Source organism: Streptopelia decaocto (assembly GCF_964273445.1).
Source record: "Streptopelia decaocto genome assembly, chromosome: 1".
Lineage (NCBI taxonomy): Eukaryota > Metazoa > Chordata > Aves > Columbiformes > Columbidae > Streptopelia > Streptopelia decaocto.
The window spans coordinates 126,478,992-126,499,164 of NC_138663.1; the positions used below are offsets into that span (position 1 = coordinate 126,478,992).

At 34.9% G+C, this 20,173-nt stretch overlaps 1 protein-coding gene across 2 annotated transcripts in view; it reads right to left on the reverse strand.

Annotated features, from left to right (window-relative positions):
- The window catches only part of NCAM2 (neural cell adhesion molecule 2), a 294,710-nt gene that overhangs the window by 118,362 nt on the left and 156,175 nt on the right, over positions 1-20,173 (reverse strand). For both annotated transcript variants that reach the window (XM_082045723.1, XM_082045724.1), the window contains exons 4-7: positions 19,566-19,709; positions 13,935-14,072; positions 9,328-9,445; positions 2,597-2,757 (exon numbers count right to left, since the gene is read on the reverse strand). In XM_082045723.1, the coding sequence (XP_081901849.1) occupies positions 2,597-2,757; positions 9,328-9,445; positions 13,935-14,072; positions 19,566-19,709 (561 nt within the window). The remainder of the gene's footprint in view (positions 1-2,596; positions 2,758-9,327; positions 9,446-13,934; positions 14,073-19,565; positions 19,710-20,173) is intronic.

Here is a 20,173-nt window from a genome sequence, read left to right on the forward strand (position 1 = left end):
TGTAGGAAGGTTTTAAGGGGTTCAATTTTCTTGACTCCTCTTAAATCGCTGCTTGTTTTTATGTTATTTTGGAAATTTCTGTTGGGCTGCACACAGCTGTAAAATGTTGTATTTCATAATTCAAGATATTTATTCACATGTATCTAAACATACACATACATGCATATGGCTAATTGCATCACAAAACAAATAAAAGAAAACAATGAAACTGAACAATATGAATAAAAGAGGTACAAAAAGTTAGCTTCCAAGCAGGGACAAATAGTGAAAATGTATTTTAAAAATTGAAGGAAAAACACCTATAGCCTCAAGCCATTCAGAAGGACTAAATGTAAATGAATTAATAACAAAAAGCTTAGCACAAGTCCTGAGCATTAATATGGATGAGATCTTTTAAAAAGTAAAAGATAATGACACAGAGAGAACCATAGCAGATAACAGAATGACAGAGATTACCAAATCATGATCAGTAAGAAATCACTCGAGGGAAATGGTTTTATTTAGTCTTCTAAGTCTTAATTGGTAGAACAGACAAAATGCACTAATAAAGACGGAGAATTGGGGAGAGTAGGGTGTGTGCATACAGCTTTCCATGCATGTGTTAGTGTTCCAGAAAAAACTGTCAGAGTAAGAATTCGGTATGAGGACAAAACAGCTTTTTTAACACTGATACTGGAAACCAAAAACATGTTGAACAAAAAAATCTAGGTCATGGACGGAAACTAAATATACACAGGTGTTAGATGGCACCAAGATGGATGGGCATGTCCATTCAAAAGTCCAGAATACTAGAAATTTTAAATGCTGAATGCTACGATGTTACTGTTATTTTTATTGCATGATGGTTACATTACTTTATTACAAGTTTCAACTCTGTCAGTATCTTGTTGCAGTAGAAACAATAGTCATTGCCCCAAGGGTCCTGAGGTCACCCAATGGACCAGAGAAAGACCCCTGAATGCTGGACACGTAAGCGTTGGCAAAAGAAAGCGTGTATCTTTCAAGCCTGCGCAGTATGAGCCTGGGTCGCAAAATCAAGGCAGAGACTGGCCTAAAACAATGGGAGCAAGGGGGGGTGAAGAAGCATAAAAGGTGATTCCAGAATGGACACCGTTGAAGATCTTCCCGCCAGAGGATCCCGAACCACGACGGAGGACCAGCAGGACTGCATGGGACCCGGAGACCAGAGGCACGCCTTTGGAACTCGACTGGTGACAAATGCAACCACATTTCTCATCTTTACCTTTACTTTTCCCCGTTTCTTTCCCTTTTCTCTTTCTTACTCTCTCTCTCTATCACGTGCTGCTTTATGGGCAAATTAATAAAGTAACACTGCCTGATTGAATCATAACCCCTTGGCATTTTGGTCGCCTTAATTTTGTGCTCTGAGATCAAGGTAAAAGAACCATCACGAGTCCATCACTGAACGGACCCTGACAGTACCTCAGAAAAACAAAGTAGTCCAATGGTTAGGCAACATATCTGGAGTAAGGAGCACTGGAGACAGCACAGCATGGAGGGCTATGAAGAGTTTCCCAAACAGAAAAGGCAGTGGAAGACATACAGATACAGTTATCCTATTCACTTCAGGCTTCAGCCTCAGGCTCCCAGATCCCAAAGAACAGCATTATCCACTCCAACAGTTTAGCTCTTCCAGTGCAAGTTACTAGATTAGCCTCTCCTATTAGAACTGTTACACCTAGTATAAATTAGTGTTAGTTTTAAGCAGGACTTAAAAATTATTTTCCCATGGTCTTAAGTATGTGCTTTAGCTGTTCAAATAAAAATGATCTTTCTACTACAAGCTATAGTTAATGTAAAAAAAACCCAACACATTACTTTTTTTTTTTTGTAATTTTTTAATAACTAAGCTACAGCATTGATCCTGCGCAATGATTCTGAGGAAGATTTTCTGTGTTCTCACAGATGCCTGCTTTCACTAGGTCATAGCTATACAAAACTTCAAAGAAATGATCAGTTCTGTATACAGGAGAGAATCACGAACACAGATTGGGTGATAGAGCATAAAAAGAGAAATAAGTTTTCATGTTATTATTTTTATCCTTTGAAACTCAGATCAGACAATATTTTTGTGACTACATCTGCAATAAGAACCAAGAAAAACCAATTAAAAATCAGGAACACCTCTGTATGGTGTCTTCTTGTTAAAAAAACCAACAACAACAAACCAAACAAAAAACGAACCAAAACAAAAACCCCACCCTGCTTAGTTGTTCAAATAACCTGGTTTTTCTGCTTTCAGAATTTCCCCTTTTTCCTCTCCTCTTGGTTTTCTTGAAAGCAGCCAACTTTTAAAGGAAAGCCAGAGTGAATTAACAATTTAACACTCTATTGTACTGTATCTGAATAGTAGAAAAGCAAATGCCAAAGATAGCCTTTACAAAATTAAAGTCAGATGTAAAGGCTAAAGTAGCCAACAGGGGTAAAAGAGCTGTAAAATTGTACAGAGAGAAGTTTGCTGCATCAGTAGATGCCTTGCAGCAATACAGTTACACTGAAAATTGTGAATTATAAACTCAGTCCTCTACTGTTTATATTTAAAAAGGGAAGATCGAACACACTATACAGTACTTACCAAAAACTTGAAGGAATGTCTGTTTTTTATCATTTCCTGCTTTGTTTTTAGCATTACAGATATAAGGACCTGCATCAATATTTCTTATATCTCTTATTGTTAGTTCTGTATTGCTTCCTCTCAGCATATATTTTTCATTTTCTTCAATAAGTTTACCATTCCTGAAAAAAATAAAAAGTATGTATAAGACAACCAGTAGGTTCCAAAGACTGAAAAAATGTGTTATGGAAGCATCAATATGTTGAAAATAATCTCTGAGGCAAGAGGTCGCTATTATGCTAGCCTCAAAAATACATTAACCCATGCAGCATAAACTGGCAGTATGTGTAGAAGGGAGTTGATTTTAGCACAACTAAAACTTCTACAGGATCACAGTGTTTTTTTCATAAGAATATGAACATTCTGTACAAGAACAAAGCATTCTGAACTGCATTTTGATGTTCAAGACCCCAATTTCACAATTTTATTTCCGGGTTCTAGAATATACGCATATTTAAAATACTATAATATCTTTATTCTTAGATGTTCAATATTGACTTAATGTCACAAAATTCATGTGAATAGAAGTCATTAACAGATGGCTTACACTCAAGGAAGGATAGAAGGAAGTCAGTCATACAAATACATACTTGTATGTGGGAAACATTTAAAAGCATATTTTCAAAGTGTAACTTTTGTTTCCGTTCACATTAGTAACAATGCACTGACTTCTAAAAGAAATATTTTCAATGGCTTCAGAGCCTATTGGCACATTAAAAAGCCTTCCGAATTATTGACTCTCAGTTGTTGTTGGCTAGCCACAACTTAGTAAGCAGTCATGTCTCCAGATGTTAAAATGAGTTCTGACCAGATGGCACAGAAATAATAAAACCTGTGAACAATTCTGAGGGCTGATCAGGGCTTGACCGGTCCATTTGAGCACCTTGGCATACACACAGTTATCAAAACAGCTTTTTTTTTAAAAGTGCAATTATAGCTTCTTTTTTAATTTATTTCTCTCATTTTGCCTTGTTTGCAGAAGGCTTCGTTTGATCTTATTTCTATTGAATCATCAACAGTCCTTTCTCATAAGCACCTACATTAAACTTACCTGATTTTCATAAGCACTGATTATCCTGCTGACAATGCCAACTTCATGAAAACAAATTATTTGCAAAATGAAACTAATATGCATAACTGAAATATTCTATATTCTATTCTATTCTATTCTATTCTATTCTATTCTATTCTATTCTATTCTATTCTATTCTATTCTACTTTATATGGCTAGTTTAGGACATTTAATTTTACTTCAGTATTTGAGCAACAAGGATTTTTACTTTCTTTCTGCTCAGATAATCCTGATATCTACATATACTTCATATTTTCTAAAATAATATTTCCCCTAAAAAGTGAGAAAACTGCTTCTATCTTGGGAACATTATATACATTAATAGAATTTCACTGGTGTCTATAAGGCTTGCATTTTAGTAACATTTTTGTTAATAACTCTAGTCCACTTCAAGATATTATTGTGATACTTTTTTATTTGTTTTCCAAAGCAAATGATAGAAATTGTTTTGCAGAAGAGAAAAGGCCTAATTTCCAACATAGGTGGTTTCACAAAAAAAAATTTAGTGATTTATCTTAAGAGTAAAAAGTCTATACTTCAGGTCAGAAGTAGTTTCCAAGTAACTGTTATCAAAAACATCATCTATATCCATGACAATTTCTAAGCAGAAAAGACATTATGAGCATTTTCCTGGACCTTCTAGTGAACAAGGGAGATTTAGATTGATGCCAATAACTGGGAACAGAAAAACATGAATAAAACATTAAAAGCAGATAATTCTAAGCCCTGCAGTAAAGACAAAGGGATCGACCCAGCTGAACTTTACTAGTTTAAACTATCACAACAGATGTAAATAATCATCGCATTTTCAGTAGGACTATTCACATGAGTAAAGATTTCCAGTTCATGACCTGTACATTTGGATCATTATTTTTCAGTCCCGGCTAATTTAATTCTATTAGTGTTTTGATTCTCTGCTGATTATACTCTACACTAAGTAATAACAGCTTCAATAGAGATAGCAGTTAAGTGGTGAAAGAATTAGGTTCAATCCATGAAATATAAACAAAGTATATATGCGTATTAAATAGAGAAGCAACTAAATCTTGCTGACATTTCTTCTTGACTAGGTATTTCAAACTGAAAAATTGGCATGTCAACTAAAGCATTTTTTGAGAAAGATTGACAGATTAGTTCAGATGCCTCCATTTTAATTTGACAAAATCTTAAACATTTTCAGCACCTGGAAATGAATAGTGTCAACATAAATAATAAGCTTTACCACTTTATACACTGTCTTAAAGAGTTTAAAGCTTGAATCTCCTGTCTTACCCAACATCTTTTTTACCGTCAACACAGAGGGATATATATGCCATCTCAATAGTACCGTCATTTGATTTTAAGAATATAGCCATGTTTCATGTTCTACCTGTGGGTGACCTGCTAAATCAGTTCATTGGAAACCAAAAAGGAAACAAGACAAAAGAGAATAAAGATAATTTATTTTTTAACTTACTCAAATATAAGTGGATTGTAAGGAAGGTAAGACTACACAGTGATGGAAAAAAATTATACAGGCCTTGCAAAAGAGCTGGTCTCAGAGAATATTTTAAAAGGCAACAAAGACATGAGAACACATAACTGTTTATAAAACAGGTCCTTAATCTTGATGAACCATCTCAGCATACGTGGATGTACTTTCTATGCAGTATAACAAAAGTTTTCCAGCATAGTGGAAGAGAAATCATTCCAAGCCTTTTTATCGGAGTTTTTCCACAGCTCTCCAGAAGGCTAAATACACTTTTGAATGTTTTACAAGGAAACATTATTCTTTGTTATATTAGTTTGTCTCTCTCTAGACTTTTTTCCTTAGGGTAGTTCTGTATTCCAAAAATAAGTCACTTTATTACATGTGCCCATTTTACAAATGGTTAACCTGAGGAAAATTAAATAAAATGACTGAGCTCACATAGACAAATAGTTCAGCTGGGAATAAAACTGAATACATGATTACCATAACTTGCTGTAATCAAAGGTTATAATCCTTCCAAAATCAGCATTAACACTTCATCAAATTCAAAATGTAATTACACTTGTTTATTAAAAAAGAAACACTTACATAAAACTGAGATTAATATCAACTTGAACTCAACATCAAAAAATACACTAAACAGCATGAAATTAGGAATATGACACCTTGGCCATTAATTCAAATAAACAGATTCTAATTCTCAGTGGATGACGTGCAAATTAATATTAAATAAATATTAAATAAATCAGTTCTGATAGACTTTACTATCACTAACAATGCTTTCTACATTTTTTACAAAATGAAGAAGGATTATTTTGATCTAGTTTTCTTACATGCAGACTATTTTCTTCTCAAGAAAAACAACAACAACAACAACAACAACAACAACAAAAAAAACACAACTAAAATATTCTAGAAAATGAAAGTTCTTTATCTTGACATATCTGCAAAGTAAGTCCAAGGGCAAGGACAACAGCTCAGTCAGCATGGGTTTATGAAACGCAGGTCCTGCTTGACCAACCTGATCTCCTCCTATGACAATGTGACCTGCTTAGTGGATGAGGAAAAGGCTGTAGATTTTGTGTACTTAGACTTCAGTAAAGCCTTTGACACCATTTCCCACAGCATTCTCCTGGAGAAGCTGGCAGCTCACAGCCTGGACAGGCATACTCTGGATGGATGGCCATACCCAAAGACTTGTGGTGAACCAAGTCAAATCCAGTTGGCCATGGTGGTCATGAGTTGTGTTCCCCAGGGCTCAGTATTGGAGACAGTTCTATTTAATATGTTTATCAATTATCTGGATGAGGGGGTTGAGTGCACTCTCAGTAAGTTTGCAGATGGCACCAAGTTGGACGGGAGTGTTGATCTGCTGGAGGGTAGGAAGGCCATAAAGAGGGATCTGGACTGGCTGGCTGGATGGGTTGAGGCCAGTTGTATGAGGTTCAACAAGGCCAAGTGTTGGGTCCTGCACTTGGGTCACAACAACCCCAGGCAGCGCTACAGGCTTGGGGAGGAGTGGCTGGAAAGCTGCCAGGCAGAGAAGGACCTGGGGGCGATGATCAACAGCTGGCTGAACATGAGCCAGCAGTGTGGCCAAAAAGGCCAACAGCATCCTGGCTTGTATCAGGAACAGCATGACCAGCAGGACTAGGGAAGTGATCATTCCTCTGTACTCAATGCTGGTGAGCCCATAACTCAAATCCTGTGTTCAGTTTTGGGCCAGGCACTACAAGAAGGACATTGAAGTGCTGGAGGCTGTTCAGAGAAGAGAACAAAGCTGATGAGGGGTCCAGAGAACAAATCTAATGAGAAGCAGCTGAGGGAATTGGGGCTGTTCAGCCTGCAGAAAAGGAGGCTACTTCTCCCAAATAGCAAGTGATAGGATGAGAGGATATATTGTGCTAGGGAAGATTCAGATTGTATTTTAGGAAAAATTTTTTCACAGAAAGGTCTGTGAAGGACTGGAACAGGCTTTTCAGGGAAGTGGTTGAGCAACCATCCCTGGAAGAGTTTAAAAGATGTGTAGATGAGGTTCTTAGGGACATGGTTTAGTGCCTGAGTTAGTTGAACTCAATGATCTTGAGGGTCTCTTCCAACCAAAATAATTCTATGATTATATGACAAAATATCAGCAGATTGTGAATCCTTTTCATTGGCTACCAATATGTGAATGAAAAGGGACCTGAATGATTCAGGACAGAGATTATAGTAATTTGATGCAGAAATTTAGTACTGGAATACAATTTAGAATCAAGTTTGCTTCCTCCGGAAAAAATAATTTACCTCCTCTCATCTTATTTCCCTGTTCGCATATCAATGATAATATTCTGTCACAAGGACCAGGGGCCTTTTCCACTTACCGCTTTACAACCCTTCTTTGTCAGCGAATTAGATATCAAGAATATTTTCTACTGCCAAGAATGCATAGCTCAATAGCACAAAATAAAAACATAAATTAAAAAAAAAAAAGCAAAAAACAATAAAAAAAACAGGAAAGGGAGGCACATAAGCCAATATTCCTCACTATGAGAGGAATTCCTATTTCTGAAATAGGAGCAGAACAGAAGCTTCCTAATTTAAGATCCAGTATACAGTACACAAGCCTGTGAAGCTTTTGTAAAATCCCTAAAAAGATATTTCATGAATGGTTTAAAAAAGTCAGTTGCCTCAGGGGTGGCAAACCAATAGAAAATCTTTCAGTAGGCTCTGATCAGTAGACAGACATTTCTCTTCGAGCCACTTAGCCTGTGGACGTATTGTAATAGTTATAAAATATTGAAAAAACCCCACAACTGTAAACAGAGATATCCACAAATTGTGGAAATTTATGTGTTCTTTCTTAACAATATTCATGTTGATTGTCTCATATCAAGGCCATTTAGGATACCAGATTTCAGACAACTCTCAAGAATTTTGGCCAGATAAGACATCTATTGTAAACAAATACTTCAAAGACACTAAATAATCAGAATATTAAACCTTAGTTTGAATTCAGTATCAATTCTTTAATTTGGGCTCTGCATATTTTGTTTTTCTTTTTCCTTCTCTTCACTAAATTTTGAACTCTAGGGCACATTAAGGAATTAACTTTGCATTCTATTTATTTACAACCCCTGAGATTCAAATTGCACGAGAGAGAAATTTAAATCCACATTTGACTTATGGCATGTTAATATAAAGGTGCCAGTCAAAGGAATCTAACATTTAAAATGAATCTAATATTCTTCAAATATTCCAAAGGAGATTAAGAATTGATGGAAATGCCTTCTACGTCAATTCAAAAAATGCAGTGACCTTTTAATTCACCTGAAATAATATATGTAGATGAAAAATATTCAGGTCTAAAATAGAAATGTGCACTGGTATGAGGAGTCTGAGATACCTTATATCCCAGGACTCATGCATAACTTTTGTAAAAATTTACATATCTACACACTGTGTATTCTTTCAATTCTAACAATGTTATATGCTAAGCGTTCCCAAAAGACATGGCTATACTATGTTCATGTCATTGGTATAATCAAAAAACACACATGAACTTCAAAAGCAGTTCCATTTTTAAAACATATTACCATTTTAAAATGACATAAAATACACTTGAAAATTATTCTGTGAAACATTTCCATATCCTAGGGGTGTCTGAAGTCATACCACTTTCTGAATCTCATTGAAATTGAATCTCATTGAGTTAGGGTTAGAAACTGTTTTTACAAATGGGGAAAATGTTATTTTTGTTATCAGGACTGCTGATTTATATTGGATACTAATTTATACATAATTGCATATGTTTTTACCTAATACATTTATGTGCAAAAATTGTGAGATTTTTTGCTTGTATTGTTTTTGAGATATGGACTCATTGCTTCAGCTGTGCTTCCCCTCAAATATGAAGAAATCATGTCAATATGGTACATTAGTTACTTTTTACATTTATCTCACCTGCTGGTAACCTGAGGGCAATTGAATCTGTGAGTTCATTCACTTATTAATGCTGAAACTAGCTTTAGAATTTAGAACACAAATGGACAGCAAATGCTCTTATAATTCAATAAAGAACTCAATGTTGCACAGATTAATGGACTGTGATAGAAAATCATGACACATTAGAACAATGTGCTTTGATGTGAAGACCTCAGCTGAACTTACCTATGCCAACTGATTTCAGGTGGAGGTGATCCAGCAGCTCTGCAGAATAAAGTTATGGCCTCTCCTCGATCTGCAGTGGCATTAAAGGATTTCTGTGGCAGAGTAATTGCAGGAGGAACTGAAAAATAAGACATTAAGCCCTATTAATGGAAAAACAAAAATGAAAAATAAATGACTATGTGTTTCCAGAGAAACTGAAAGCACAGGATAGGATCCTTTTTAATTGGAATTATGGTTACACTTAAGGATCAAGACTCAATAGGAATCACTGTTATTAGTATTTCTTTACTTTTCCTAAATACAAGATTTTTAGTATTATCAAGACTTTTATATATTTTTTTTTCACTAGAATAAACTTTTAGAAGTGTTTTTCAGCAGTTCTTCAATTTTCTCTGCAGAACATTTTAAAGTGACTAAAGTTACACCCTGAGTGTATAAGACATGATTGAGTTGAGATTGGCACTAATTTAACTATCTCAAATGAAAATGTATCTGTACTCTTTTTTATCTTTCTTTCAATTATAAAGGTGACATACAACTATGTACTGATGTCGGACAGTGCTTTTAAAACAGGTGTTAGTATGTAGTAGTTGTGATTATGCATATTTAATTCTTTTTACTTAACTCCTGGACAGGAGTATAACCAGCTTCAAAAGGTGAAACATGATAGTACCCAATGGATACAATCTATTTTTGGAAATTGTGTGTTCTGACAGTGACAAATTTTGTCTGTTCTTGATGAGATTTAGTTATTCCTAAAATTGTAACAGTTCACAGAGATCCTCAACAACAACAACAACAAAAAAGCAACAATAATTAAAACAGAACAACTTACAGCTTGATATTTAATATTTCTGTTCATATGGTAATTTTAAGAGAGCTGTGCTAAATCTGTTTCCATTAACTGTCAAGCAAATAAACAAATAAAAACAATCTCAGCAGATTGGAAGAAGATATGTGGAAATGAAGGAATGTCAGGGAAAGCAAGAGGTAAAAGAAGAAAAGATCAGAGCTTCACAAAATATAGGTCTCTGCTAGCAAGAGCATCCTGTCATCAGAGTGAATCAGAGTTTGGGTTTTTTTTTAAACTTTCACTAGAGATAAGAAGGAGAAACAGGTAACCCCAACAAACCTGTCTTTAGCTTCCCATTGCACTTTCACAGATAAGTAAGATAAATAAAGGTAAGTACCTTTCACACTTTTTAAGGGGGTGCTTCACAGATCACTTCTTTCCCATCTGAAATTGCATGGGTCATTACTCAGCATAAAAACCCCTTATGTTGTGCAACATCTTCCATGAAAAAATGTAACTCAGAAAACACTATATACATTTTAGCCATATTGCAGTGCATTCTAATGTCTAGAACTGAAAATATACTCAGTAACATGAGGGAATTAAACAATTCTTTGTGAGCAGTAGCAGGTTCTTCACTGCTCACAACTAAACTACAGGAATATGACTCTATTCATCAAATTACTTAAGCACTTCAGTCTTCCATGAGATACTGCAATGACAATGAAATGAAACATTATTTTTCATTTCAAAAGTCAAGTTTTATTTTCTCATCATCCTTTCTGGGAAGAGACCTGTCTATCTTTGGTTCTGTTCTTGTATGTATGTAGGATGGAAATAAAATAAAGTGTGAACCTAAAAGATGAAAATCTAAATGAAGCTATACTTGGCAAGGCTCTCACCTTTCAAAATTAAGGCAAAACGGTAAAATCCAGACACATTTAAGTGAAAACAAGTCTTTTTCATTTATGTGTAGCTATTTATTTAACACCAAGACTAGACTATTTTAAATTTATGTAATGACTACAAAACATTTCTTTTTTAATGTAAGAAATTTATTAGAAATTAATTCTACTCACTACTCCACTAAAAAATAAGGAAAAAAAAATTCCAAATGAACAACAACAACAAAAAAACAAACAAAAAACAACAATGACAAAACAAACAAACAAACAAAAAAAAGCCAAAATCTTTAAGTCACCTCATTTTAGTTTCTTAGGAAGTCATTGTTAATAAGGAAAACAACATTCCATAGAGCTAAGTCAGAATTAAATTAATTTCTACCTAGTTAACATCACCTGCACATGCTGCTTCAACAGCTGTGAAAATTTCAGATACTTAAGTACCTAAATATGGGTACAACCACCTAACTTCAGGCAAAGAAATACTGAATTTTTGCTGCATTTTCTTAAATCCATTTGGGAAGTGCTTTTTCACCATTTTATTTTGGTGGTTGCAAGGTCTACTCCTTCATTTTATAGTAATGGTTCTAGTGATGATTAATTTTGGTTTTTGCTACTACATAGCACAACAAACCAGTACATAGGCAAGTATCATCCAAAAGACAGAGATGACTCAGTTATGACCAAAATGGCCCCAGAGGGAATATACTTCTTATTCTTAAATATGAGAATCATAGGTTTCCTCCTGGGTTTAATTTTCTCCTCTTCTTGAGAGGAATTGATCCCATACCATCTGCCTCTGAGAGACTGTTCTTCATCAGCTTGGCGTAAGGCTCTGGTGCTCTCAGTGTCTCACAATATTTTTCCACTCTCTCTGTCCTCCCTTTTTAGTTGGACAGAGAGGTAGAGAAACAACAACAAATAAAGTACTTGTTCACAGGTGATCATAGTTCAAATCTTTACCCTGAATCAGAGGATGTATCGGTCACATGCACCACAGATAATAAACTGGAATACAACAAATAAAAGGAGAGCTAATAGCTTATTTTTCTATTAAATCTTTATCACTGTTCTCGCAAAAGGGAATCTGAGATTTCACACAGTCCTACCACAGCTTACATTTTTGAGTAAAGTATGTACAGAGATTAGAAAAAATCATATAAATAAATGAAAAGTGAAGTTCTAAATTTGAATATTTTCTACATTAAAAATACTGTAATGATAACATATTTTTATGCTGAGCTTTAATTATCATCCAAAGGAAGCATTATTGCTAATTTTTTTGAAAAGGAGACGTGGTGGAAATGCAGCCTTGTATCTTCTATTGGCCTATGTATTGTTCCTTTTTTTTCCTTTTCTAATTCCAATTCTTTCATAGGTTTCCTTTTTCACCCAAGTGCACTGCAATTTTTCTTTCTGATTTTTAATATTACTCCAAAAGTAATTCTGAGCCAAGTTTAATACATCCAGCTTTATGTAGGAAGACCTTTTTATTCCTATAAATTAAACAGAAAATACCTCTTAATTGATACCACTCTACATGAGCAATCATGTCAAAATCACTTAATGGGCAACCCCTTCTCCTCTCAACACTCTGAAGTCTAGCAGTAAGTGTTAGCTTTCCTGTCCAGAATCATAATAAATATATGAAGAATCAAATTTGTGTATATAATTCGCCAATAAAACATGTGAAGGCCAATCACAGCTTGCAATCTGACATTTTAGGTTAAATACAGGCTCGCTCTCAGCTCAGCTTCAAAAATATCAGATAGAGGTGAAAGGTGTTCAGAATGTAGGTTCATACCCATGAACCTAAATGGCAGAACTGTACATGACCAGGAGTCAAGGTAACCCAGCACCACAACATATAGAGAAGAAAGCAATTTCTTGGAGGTCTTCACTGTGCATAGGTGACATACTGTTAAATTCTATCACAATAATCACCGATTCGCTTGCCGCTGTCTATATAATATTTAAAGGATTCTGCTTCAAAGACTGCTGCTTGACTATATTAATTAAATAGCACCTATGTTGGAAGCTGCTCTTTCTCCTGAAATTAACTGATAATTCAACTTACATAATTACTTCTGTAAAGTGAGGTTTGCTGAAAAGCACCAGTCAAGGACAAAGCATTTGAAACTCAGAATCTAATGGGCACGATGGAAGCAGTTTCCTTGAAAAACTGACATTAAACAGAATGCACAGATAAAAAATGCCCTTTAGCAACTGTGTCCTTTCTGGACAATATATGAAGAGAGATTTATTTTTCAACAGGTCAAACCTGAATTTAAGAGAGAGGTTGAGCTAAATGCTCCATCTTTTCTTAATCCATTTATATTCCTTCTTAGAGGTTTATTTTTAACTGATAAAATGTATAATGCCAGTTTTCAGATAACTTGTTATATATTCTACTCCTCATAGCAATAAAATGGTAAAAATCTATAAGTACTACTTTTAATAAATCTTAATAAACTGTACCTGTGACTTTTGAGATAGTTAACAAAATATGTTCAATGCAGTGAAGGTGAATAACTATGAAAAATCAAGTGTGTTTTTCAACAGTAAATGACAAAACATTGAAAAATACAGCATGAAATGAACTACTATATATTATAACCTAAAACTCTAGTCTTGCAGTTATTGTTAATGTTCCATGAATGATTAAAAACAATAATTTAGCTTTTACATACTCACATGCACTGATATTAAGAAAAACAATTAATTCTATTTACACAGTATAGTAGATTTTTTAAAAATATAAAGCAATTACATTTATAGGAAAACAATACTAAACAACCATGACAACTATATTAACCTATTTAATCATTATTTTATAGTAGATGATATATTTTAAAATAGGCTATGATAATCAAGTAAAGCAAGAAGTCAATTAAAACACTTTTGCTCCTTACCATTCACAATAACAATTATGTCTCGAAAGTCAATTTCTCCTCTGGCTTCCACTCTTCCTTCACATCTGTATACTCCTTCATCACTTTTATTGATGTTAAGAATTTGGAGATTATTGTTTGCTAATACTGCAAATCGACCTAGAAAGGCAAGTAAGAGATTAAGTTGTATTAGTAAATCAAGACAGTAAGAGGAACACTCAAAGAACAGAGAACACTCACTGACAAAACATTTGTCAATTTTAGAGTCAAATGGCAGTCAAGACTTATTTTTTTTTTCCCCTAACACAAAAAATATTGCTATTTTCTAAAATTCAATCTGGATTTTCCATTCATAACTTCCTACTAATTCTGAAGAGTCATCAAATGTAAGTTAAATTTATAAATTATTGCAAAATGAATGGAATATTCATGAACACCTACACAGTATATAAAGCTATTAAGGAGATGGAAAAAAGATAAATCAAGCAACTTTAGCAAAATAAGAAAATGCTTCTGCCTTCTCTATCTAGAAGAACCAACTGTATTTGTGTCCATTTTACGGCATTGTGCTTCATAATTTCTCAGGTTGCTTGCTCTCCTTCCCTCCTCCTGTTTCTTTGCTCAATCATTATTACTCAGCCAATGATATATCTCACCTTCATCTAACACTTCATAGAAATGAGTATGAAGACATTATCCAACAAAACACTCCACCTTCTGCTTAGTCTAGCATAAACTGAAATCCAGTAAACCTTTTGAGTATCTTAAGTTCACTGAAAAAAAACAGATTCTGAACAAGTGTGTATACACTGCCCTGCACATGCAGCAGAAAAATTATAATCCACAAGAGTAAACTGGTTCTGAATTATTTTCTCTCCTTTCTGTCTGAATTAGCATTTGGGGTATATGTGGCAAGATGCTGGTAACAGGGGGATTCAGGGCAACCTCTATGAGGAGAGGTCAGGGCTGTCCCATGCCAGACACAGTTGTCTCCAGCCAACTCCTGCAACTGGGCATTGCTGAGCCCTGCAGCCAAGGTGGTGGCACCTCTGGTAAAGCTTGCATACAAAAAGGGCAAAAACCGCTGTGCAGCAACTGTGAAAGAGATGAATGAGAAAAAAATGAGAGAAACAGCCCTACGAGCACCAAGATGAGAAAAGGCAGAACGGGAGGAGGTGGTCCAGGCACCGGAGCAGACATCCTCCTGCAGCCCCAGGAGAAAGCACAGTGGAGCAGACATCCACACTGCAGTCCGTGGAAGACCCCATTCTGGAGCAAGTTTATCTTGAACAACTGCAGCTCATGGGAAGGACTCACACTGGTGCTGTTAGGGACTGATCACAACCCCCATGCCTCGTCCTGCTGCAGTGTTTGGGGTGAGGGGGGCAGAGGAGTAAGCAATAAACAAATGAAGTTGAGCCTGGCAAAACAGATAGGGCAGGCATTGCTTTAATTTTGTCTCTGTGTTTCACCGTTCAACTCTATTTAAATGGCAACACATTTGATTAATTTTCCCCAATTCAAATCCTTTTTGCTTGTGCTGGAAATTGGTAATCTCCCTGCCTTTATCTTCACCCACAGCTTTTTCATCTCATTTTCTCCCCCATTCTCCTAAGGAGGGTGAGAGAGTGGCTGGGTGGGTGCATGAAGCTGGCCAAGGTCAACCCACCCTAAGTAGTCAATATTAATGGATTCTTTTGCGAGGAATTACTTCCTGCAGTTCACTGTATATGTTCTTTTGAAGAACCTGCATACATGTTATTCAGCTGTCTTTCTCATTCAGTTTGAACCAGCATATTAGAGGATTATGAGATTTACTAGCTTTCAGGTTTAACTAGCAACCAAGAGTCATTTTTCATTTTGCTTTCCATTTCAATTCTGCTAGATTTTTAAAGCATGCTAGTTTTCCCACAGCATAACACTAATATTCCAAAACAGTGATAAATAACACTTGGTAGTAAAGCTTTTATGTAGTTACACAGCTAAGAGTCTATCCATAGAACATATGTGCATACATGTTTACAAATAAACGAGCTTTTTATACCATGTGGGTTCTATTTCATTACAAAGAACTCTATTGGAAAAATGGAAAAAGAAATTTAATTATGTTTCACTGCGTAGAGGTTTACAGAACAATGGCCTCAACACATTTTTGCTAATTATGTCTAGTTTATTAAAGTCATGCTTGAACATTAATGCCATTTCACACACTACCACATACAAATTATATCATCTTTTTTTTTTCCCTGTCCCTGCACAATTCCCAGAGAGTTGTGCTTAAAAATGTTTTGAAAAGGTGAGATCTAGCCCCTCTTCAAGCATTGGTAACCTTTTCATTTTTTGTTAACATAAATATTTAACATGTGAGATGAATGAAAGGACTGGAAATCACCCGTTTTTCTTTATATTGCTGAAAAAAAATAAGGGCTCATTTAGAAACAGGAAATGAAAACTGTAGATGTTGGCTGGATATCTTTTCAGCTTTCATTAAAGAATAATATAATGGATATAGCAGGAGATATTCTCACGACTACGTTAGGTATTATAGAAGAAAAACATTTTGGGTCTTTTTCTACCACTAATACTGTCCACCTGCAGACAAAATTAATACATGTCATATTATAAAGAAACTTAAAACGTGAAATGTGAATTGAATGTGTGACTTGTTTAGAAATCGTTGCTCTTCATGTTTTATCCTTTGGTAGGCTTGGTTCATGCCACTAAGTATACGATGATGCTTTTCTCATTCAGCAAGAATCAATTGTGAATAAACCAGATGGGTCAACAAATACACTGAAACCTTGACAAGCAGAAGTTGATCTTGATGGACTCACATGTTCTATGGAATATTTAGGAGGTTAAGAGCAGCAGAGTAAATTAGTAATACAACATGACACATAGAGATGGTGAGCATGCAGATAAAGTTCACTGTCCCATGGATACCATTATAAAAATTGTGTCCTATATTAAATGGATTACAGTTGATGGATGTAGACAGTGACTGGACAGTACCCTCCTCCAGCCCTTCACTCTGTTTTCTGGACTCAACTCACTCAAATTCAAATATCTAATTTAGAACAGTCACACCACCTTCCCCTTCAGTCAAATCAGATGTTAAGTGGTACAGGTGACAAGAGGGATTGCCTATGTCTTTTCAGTGCCTCAGAAAAGTCCTCAGAGCTTGAGGAATTTTTGGCTTATGGTTTGCAAATTTTACTGTGTTCTAGAGTATGTATCAGGCTATAACCCACAATGTCTAACAAAAAGGTTAGGCACAGCTGTTCATTCTAAGACTAGGACATGACTAAAGACCTATTAAAGAAAAAATCAAAACTTTCTGCAAAAGCTGAAGACCAAGACTCCTATTAAATATGTCTCTCATACAACCAAACCAGCCATTCTTTACAGGAGGGACTGTTTTTCAACTCCAAAATCTCCTCTAGACAGAACACAGCATATTAACCATCTAAAGCTAACACTCACCTTTGCACATCAGTTTGCACAAGTGTATTCAGCAGGTCTATATTGGCTCTGCAGACCAATGGCAACACTTTTTCTAGTACTGTAATTAGAACTGCACAAACTACTGACTTGAGTGGGAAATCAATTAGGTTGGTGCAAAAATAATTGTGGTTTTGGACCATGAATTTTTAATTATTATAACTAGGCTGCACTGAGGAAGGAGCAGAATTGAATTGCCACAGCCTAATCAACATGATCTAGGGGGTTAGTCTGGTTCATCTGAAGTCTCTCTTGTCTAGTCCTTTAGAATAAGAGAACGCTTTTTCCTTGACCACGCCAACTATAAGATAACATGCAGTTCCCTAGAATTGTAAGTAGATAGATTTTCAAAAAGTTATTATAGTTTTCCAGAAGCTTTTATCATGTATAAATTTTGGTCTTGAAGAGAATCATCTTGTATAATAAAAATACCTATGCAGGGGAAAGACAAACAAACAAACAACAAAAAACAAAGAACAAAAAAACAAACCAAAACAAACTAAAACCCTAATAGAACTGCAAAATGAGAATGTAAACCACTAGAATTTATCAAAGCATACAGAAAACATGAAAGATGCACCCTTCCCAAATATTCTCTAACCAGTTGTATACAAGATACAATTTTCAACATGCACTATAGTTACATACCACACCTATGCTATGTTTACAGAAAACTCCAGATCTGATAGTGGAATTCTGACATATCTTAATGATCTGAGCAGTGATGGAATGAAACATGCATATTTATACAGATAGTAGGTAATTTATATGTAGCATATTTTTATTAACAGAGGCAAATAACTTTCTTCTAAGGTTCACTCTAATCATAAACTAATATACGACTATCTGTACATAAAATTTCTATATTTGCTTTAAGCACTGTAGAATGAGTTGCATTTAATATCCTTGGGAGCCCGAGAATTCTGCAAAAAACAGAGCAAGTAACTTAGGATTCCAGATAAGATCTAATCAATGAAAACAATCCTATTCACTTTCATGGTTACTAAAATGTCCCTGACTCCCATACAGTGGAATTATGTCATGACTATTCAGCTCTTGATAACAATAGAGAAATTCTTCGAACACTCCCAGAAAATTACCCTTATCTATTGCTCTATTAAACCTTAAACATACAATGTAAGACCATGAAGACTTTTGGACGTCATTGTTCACCTCGTGGTGGTTTTTTGTTTGTTTCTTTTTCCTTTTATCAAAGACCTCATCTAGGTGTTCCTGCTCCAGCAGGGGGATTGGACTAGATGATATTTTGAGGTCCCTTCCAATCCCAAACATACTGTGATTCTGTGATGGACTCCCACAGTTTCTTACATCTTTGTTTACAGAACTCAAAAGAGACTAAAGATCTTAGTATGATCTAGCAATGGAGTAGATAAGGTACTAGGAATATACAGGAACTAGTTCAGTATAGTGAGAAGCTATTTCACCTGAAGCTATTTCAGCTACAGTCCTACTACACAGCAAAAACCATTAAATTTTCACTTCTGAATTTGTGCACAGGCCTCCTGGGAGAAGAAATCAGTCTTCTGTTCAAATGCAATACACAAATATAGATACTAGTAACTGTCAAGAATCTGCAAAACTGAAATAGTAAAAAATCTGTGCTGCAAAAAATCCTACTAGTTGTAACATATACAACAGAAGAATGGCCTAGAATACAACAGAAAGCCATGAAATAAAAGCAATGACATCATGTCATGTCTTTGTATTATGCCAGTGACAGAATCCTTAAAATATAAACTGTTTTCTCATGCCCCACAAATAAACTGCAATATACATTTTTATTTGGATATGAAATTATTCAGTATTTTAGCTTACTATGAACAAAAACCCAACAAGAATAATAAGTTGCTTCATTTTTAATAGGCAACATTTAAAATTACAAATTTGATGTTATTTAATTTAAAATTACATGAATAGGTTACAGGTACTAATCCTTCACTGGAGATTTTGATACATGAAGGAAACCATTACATATGGATTCTCTACAGACTACAGAATCTGGTTAAATTCTGCTTAAGCAGATGGGCTAATCAAAATCCATCCTTCACTGTAATGTGATAAGTTTTCTTTTACTATAATATCTTAATATTAATTAGAATGCATAACTTAAAGAGTTACCAAAATACTAACTGTCAGCAGTAGTTGTGACTTCCTCATTCCGATACAACCAGCTTACAATGGGAGCAGGTGAACTAGTAACACGGCAAACAACTTCTGCATCTTCTCCTTGTCTGAACTCTTGCGGAGATACTATGTCTCGGAAAGTGAGCTTTTCTGAAAAGGAAGAAAACAGAATATAGTAAGAATCTTACATTTCATTTAACATTAAAATTATATGTTGCACGAAATCACATTAAGATGACTACTAAGACTTCTCATTGTGACAATACAGAATTACTTCCATAATATAATTTTCCCAGATAAGAGTCAAGTGGTCTTGGACACATAACTTCCACTCTGCCTGCAGAAATTATTTTATAGTAATTTGAAAATTGATTGTAAAAAAGCATTATGAAAATCCTTGGTTTATTTGTATAAACTAAGTATGTTTTATAAATATATTTTAAATTGTTGTCAATTTTCCAGAGGCCAGTTTTGAAACTCTAGTTTTTAGAGGTCTATATATTCAGGTTAATAGTCTATTTACTCTCTTGTGTGTTTTATTCCTCATTATCTTATTATTGAATTAAAACCTCATGTTTTTGTACCATCAAAATCTCCAAAACTATTTGGAAAAG